Here is a 6,215-nt window from a genome sequence, read left to right as displayed (position 1 = left end):
CTATAAATTTCTAAGCATATATGATCCAACAACTTATGATCATCTAAATCGAAGATCTTGCAAAAAACTTAAAATAACAAACGTGTGATTTAAGGCTGTAAGCTATCTTACAAGTATATTATATAAAAATTTCTTCTTATAAAATGGAGTTTTTTGCATACACACCCTTGCAAATATGGTTTATTGCATATTTACCTTCTAAAAAAGCTATTTACATCTACCCTTGCGATCATCCTATTTTTGTAAGAATTCTCGTTCAGTAAGATGTTCACAAGTAACCATTCTATGTGTAATATGAAAATATTATCCTTTTGCTTTAGTACTCTTATAAATTGAACATTCAATTACATTATAAAGGCTATATTTTTGCATAAATCTTTTTCGAAAATTGATACAAAAGGGAAATGAAATTATTTATATTTAAAATAATTATTAATTAACACCATCAATCAAAAATATAAAGAGTGGGGCATCATTAGAAATTGGGATAATTAAAGGATATATGAATATAGTTATTTTCAAAAGGTTAATATGCTATAAACCATATTTACAATGGTATATATGAAAAAACTATAAAATACTTTTTGCAAACTAACCCTAATTCTTTTTCAAGCAAAACTTAGATATCGGTAAAGTTTAAGAAGATTGTGCTAGAAAAAATATGGCTTAATAACTTATTGGAACCACCGATAGTCGACAATTGCTTGACATGTACAAGGCAACGTGAAGCATACCATCTCTGTATCCAGACTAATAAGATTTTGTAAATATCTACGAGCTTAATTTTATATAATAAAAAATTATAAAATAATAATATAGTCAATTAAGACTCATATTTGGTTGGACAACGCAGATGTAGCTTCTTAACAATTGCAATGATGTTCATAACAACTTCTGAGCAATACCATTATACATAAACAATGATAACACTAATAATAGCATAGCTAACAATAAGATCCCTATCACACCTTCCATGCGAAGTCATGTTCCAAATTGGTGAAAGAAATGCATGGTTTTGACCCAAGGAGACAAAATATACACTCCTTAGGCTCCACTTTGATTTGCAGGACAAAGGAGCACGGCATGTTTATACCTCCTAAATGTATGCCCGCAGAACAGAGTAAAACGTGGCCCAGTGTCCCTACCCGGCTACTGTTTCAATTTGCAGAACAAAAAACACAGAAAACCAGCCAATCAAATATTGACTCCACCAAAGATGTCCTACGTGTTATGCCCTGAATCCTTGGTTTTGGTACACGGTGATGGAGAGCAAATCCGGCCCCGGGTATCGCGGTTGGATGCCAACGGTCACCGTAAACGGACAACGGCCGCAGGGGAGCACGTGCGAATCATGGAAAGGAGGAAGCTTCCGCGGTCCGGTTACCGTCAGGGGCGGTCCGTGCACCAGGCCACTCCCTCCAACGGTCATATTGACCGAAAGCGCCATTATCACCTAACGGTCATATTTACTCCGCCTCAGCTCCGTTGGATCCTCATCCGACGGTCTAGATACGAGAATCGGGTAGTCCCGGTAAGCCTATCTTTCTACGGTCAGCGTGTTTTCCATGGCCTAAATGGTGTCCGTAGTGTCACTAGCTTCTACGGGGAGGAACAGAGAGAGAGAGAGAGAGAGAGAGAGGGCGAGCATGGGTAAAGAGCGGAGGGAGGAAGAAGACATCAAAATCTCTAGTTTTTCTTCTTAAATTTTTCCAATTTAAAAAAGTGATAAATAAAACATCATCTAGAGGATAGGGATTGCTAGAGAGATCGTCTCGAGAGCTGAAGTTGGTTGTTTTGAGGTTGTGTGCTTCGTTAGAACAGTTGCTATGGAGGCATCAGAGATCATCCATGGTGGCGGCTTAGAGGCTTCTGTGACGGGAGAATCCGTGCGAGCTTTGCCGTGGGATGTCCATGGCTTTGTGCTCGAGATGTGCGGCTCCTCCCGGTAATGTTTTATTGAATCCAATTCATGATTTCTTTGCTTCTTTCCATTCTTTGATTCTTTTATATTGGCTTTTCTCCTTTTTATTTCTTTTTTATCATTCAAACTTTCCTTCTTTTTTCCAAAGAAAACACCCCTTCTGGTTTCTGAATATAGACGCTGTAACTTTTCAACTCATCTGTTCTTAGTTGAAGTTTTCCAATTCTTTGAAAAATTCTTTACAGACGCATCTTCCCCTTCTTATATATAAGCACTCTTCTAACAAAGAACAAGTATTAATGAATCGTTATAAGAGTTGAAGAAACGAACATACATCGCAGGGTGAAACAAGAAGGGAAGAGAGGGGTTGATTAGATATATATAGAGAGAGAGAGAAGAGAAAGAAGGAAAATAATAAGATTAACATTCAATCCAAAAACTAAAAATCAAAAAGACAAATTGGAAGAGAGTAGAGGATGTTGGCTGGGTGCTCCTCAGCGCTGCTGTCGCCGAGGCACCGACTAAGGAGTGACGCTTCCGTGCAGTTGCAAGGTTCCCATTTCCAGCTGCAGGAGAAGCTTTACCCTTCGAAGCAGAGGATGAGTACCCAGCGCATTGACCTCCCTTGCAGCTTCTCCAGAAAAGATGCCCCACGGGTCGCCCTTTCACTGGAGAAGCCGGCCGAGACCAGAAGTAGTAGTTGCTCTTTTAGGCCGAACCCAGTAACACCTTCTTCGTCTTCCGTAGCGGCGCAAGCAGTCTCATGGGAAGGAAGGATAGAGATCACTGAAGGCGGGCTTTGGGAGAGACGGCGGAGCTCCAAGAGATTTCACGAGAGGAGCTTATCGGAGGAGGATTCGTGCCTTGACCGAGCCAAGAGGACAAGGACCGGCGACGCGACCCAGTTTGCTGGTGGTGAGGATGACATATGGTTTCCTCAGTCCACCAAGGAGCATCCACTGGTGGAAGAAGGAGAAGAAGAGAAGGTCTTTCTAGTTCCTAACGCCGCTCTTTTTCCATTTTACACCTCCTCAAGCAGCACATTGGTAGGTTCCTTTGAAACTGAAAAGGATTTGGTCACAAGTGTTCAGCCAAACTACAAGTCACAGTCGGATTCCAGTTCATCATCGGATACCCACAGTTCATCTCCAAAGCAACAGAAGGATTCCTCCGAGAATGTAGCACGGAATGGATCTCAAATCCCTTACTCAACTCGATCTGCCGGCATAGCAGGTCAGGGTGAGAATCCCCAAACGGAGCAGCAGGGTATCGAGATTGTGAGCTTGCTCACATCGTGCGCGGAGTCTGTCAACTCCGGCAATCATGAAGCCGTCACCTTCTTCCTAGCTAGACTTGGAGAGCTTTCCTCCCCGACCGGAACCCCGATACGTCGTGTGGCAGCCTACTTCACGGAAGCGTTGGCCCTCCGAGTCGTGAAGCTCTGGCCTCACATCTTCTCCATTACCCCACCGCGGGTGCTTGTTGATCAGACAGATGATGATGATGCCGTTGCACTCCAGCTGCTCAATCAAGTGAGCCCGATTCCCAAGTTTCTCCATTTCACAGTAAACGAGAGAGTGCTCAGGGCTTTTGAAGGAAAAGACAGGGTTCACATAATAGATTTTGACATCAAGCAAGGACTTCAGTGGCCTGGTCTGTTTCAGAGCCTGGCTTCAAGGCCTGATCCCCCAAGTCATGTGAGGATCACCGGGATAGGAGAGTCTAGACAGGACCTTCAGGAAACAGGAGCTAGGCTGGCGAGGTTTGCAGAGGCCTTCAATCTTCCTTTCGAGTTCCATGCAGTTGTTGATAGATTGGAGGATGTGAGGCTTTGGATGCTTCATGTGAAGAGGGAGGAGTGTGTTGCAGTGAACTGCATCCTAGTGATGCACAAGGCACTCTATGATGAGACTGGAGGAGCTCTCATGAATCTGTTGGGTCTGATTCGAAGCACCAACCCAGCAATCGTTCTCATCGCCGAGCAAGAAGCCCAGCATAATGACCCCAGGTGGGAGACAAGGTTGGCCAACTCACTTCAGTACTACTCTGCCATCTTTGATTCACTGGATTACAGTCTACCAGAGGATAGTCCAGCCAGGATCAAGATCGAGGAGATGTTTGCGAGGGAGATCAGGAACCTAGTTGCCTGTGAAGGGAGTGAGAGGGTCGATAGGCACGAGAAGTTCGAGAGGTGGAGGAATCTGATGGTGGATCGTGGATTCAGATGCATGGGCATTGGAGAAAGGGAGATGCTTCAGAGCCGCTTGCTTTTAAGGGTGTATGATGGTGAAAACTACAGCATAGTTAAGCAAGGAGAAGGCAACGACGGCCTAACTCTTAACTGGTTAAATCGGCCTCTATTTACAGTGTCCGCATGGGCACCCATTGATATTGCAGGCAGCTCCTCTGCACCTCAGCCAAGCTAATGGGACTGCCTTTCTTCATGGTTTGGTTTTCTTTTCTTTATAAATCTCCAAATATTCTTTTATACCTTCAAGAAAAACACAGAAGTTTATCATCTCTTTTGTTCGTGAAATAGGAGAAAACTTTCTTTTTTCTTAGATTGTATTTTTTTTTCATTCTTTGGTTGCTGATCATCAGCAAGAATTATGTTAGAAAGAGAAGTTTCATATGACACCTCTCGTTCAGTTCATTAGAATTTGGAGTTTATTTTGTTGTAATTCTTTTATTTTCTTTCTTTGTAATTGGAAGAAAAAACAGATGTTTTTATTTCTTTATTGATGTGTGTCCATTGTTTACTTTATTATAATTGCAGTTCATGTTGGACTGGATATCATTTATAGCTGAATTCTTGTGGATGTTATGGATCATAAAGTACTTGGATCCCCTCTTCTTTCTTAGTGCTGCTGTGAATGTGATGTTCCTTTCATATACATTATGCCATTTTGCTTTTATTGAATTCTTCCTGTTTCACTGTCTATATTCTTTGTCCTTAGATACAATCAGGTACTGCAAGACATTACCAGAGTAGAATATTCAGGATACATACAAGGGCTAGTGGTTCCTTGCTTAATTGGATAAGCATAGAGGTTATTTTCTTGCCAAGTATCCAAAATTTAATGAGTATAAGCTTTCTTTTCCATCAAATTAGATAAAACAAACAAAAGGCATTTAATTGAAGAGTGAAGCCTGTTTTCAATCTTGGATAAACAAATGCTTAAATCTTCCAAGGGTGTCTATGCATAATAACTTGAAACCTTTACAAAATAAATAACCACTGAAGGGAATATAAGATCCTTTCTGATCAGATAAAATATTTGTTGTCGTGAGTTTTCTTCTGACCTTTGTTGATGGTCATAATTTTTTGACGAAGTCAACTAACACACAACTCCAGTCAACTGGAACCATTGCAGTGTCACAAAAGAGCCTTGCAATTGAATTTTATTTGGAGAGAGACAGTTAAAATAAATTCCTTTTTCTCTTCTTTTTTGCCTCTCTATTCTCTGTGTTATACATACCAATGTACATACAAAAAAACAGACATGTGCATTACTGAGGCTTCATCATGGCTCTTCCCTCTTATAAAATTATAGAGACCTCTCCATGAAATAGCTTGGGCAGAGAAATGGTCCTTGTATGCGTGTGACTTTAATCAAGCGAATTTTTGAGTATCCAAAATCTAAATTGTAGAATTTCCATCCAATCATTTAAACCATTGGATCCTCTCTTTTTCATGTTTCTCTTCTTTTTCTTTTCACTCTTTTACTCTCTTCTCAAAGAAGAGGATTGATACACTTCTGAACCAACCATTGCCAACGCGGTAGACCGACTAATTAAAGTTCGCCACAAAGCCACTAATCAACCCATCAAAGCCTTCCATGTGGCCACCTCAGAGATGCATAAAGAGTCTTTTGAATCTTAATTTCCCTCCCCAGCTGGTGTGCTAACGGCTTCCATAACTGCACGACAAGATGCATAGAGCATGATACGCAAACTAAATGTCTGTGTGTGACTTTCGGGACATGCAATGGCTTACCAATGATAGCCAATCCGCATGCCTGAATCCCTCAATGACAAACTCCAACCCTCATCTATATGAACCAATCCCAAAGGACCTTCCAATTAAATGTCATCGCTCTATCGCTCTCCCAACTCCTCCATTATTCCTAGAGAGTCTATCTGACTTAGGTATTAGAGAGGACCCTGCCGGACACTTTCTGGCACAAGAACTTCTTCATCTTTTGTTGACTAGTTATGCAGCCCAAAAGGAGGGTGAATTGGGCTTTTCGAAAAACTTAAAAACAATACAGTGGAATAAAAGCTTGATAGAAGA

The 6,215-nt window shown here is 41.3% G+C and overlaps 1 protein-coding gene across 1 annotated transcript; it reads left to right on the top strand.

Annotated features, from left to right (window-relative positions):
* The first annotated feature begins 1,588 nt into the window (after nucleotides 1-1,588).
* Nucleotides 1,589-4,713, top strand: LOC103715078 (protein DWARF AND LOW-TILLERING). Its single transcript, XM_008802592.3, has one exon. It carries the CDS (start codon nucleotides 2,398-2,400, stop codon nucleotides 4,345-4,347), a length of 1,950 nt encoding a protein of 649 aa, XP_008800814.1. The 5' UTR covers nucleotides 1,589-2,397; the 3' UTR covers nucleotides 4,348-4,713.
* Nucleotides 4,714-6,215: the final 1,502 nt, after the last annotated feature.

Source organism: Phoenix dactylifera, chromosome 17 (genome assembly GCF_009389715.1).
Source record: "Phoenix dactylifera cultivar Barhee BC4 chromosome 17, palm_55x_up_171113_PBpolish2nd_filt_p, whole genome shotgun sequence".
NCBI lineage: Eukaryota > Viridiplantae > Streptophyta > Magnoliopsida > Arecales > Arecaceae > Phoenix > Phoenix dactylifera.
Note: the sequence above shows the minus strand (reverse complement) of the source record. Positions and strands in the feature narration are given on the sequence as shown.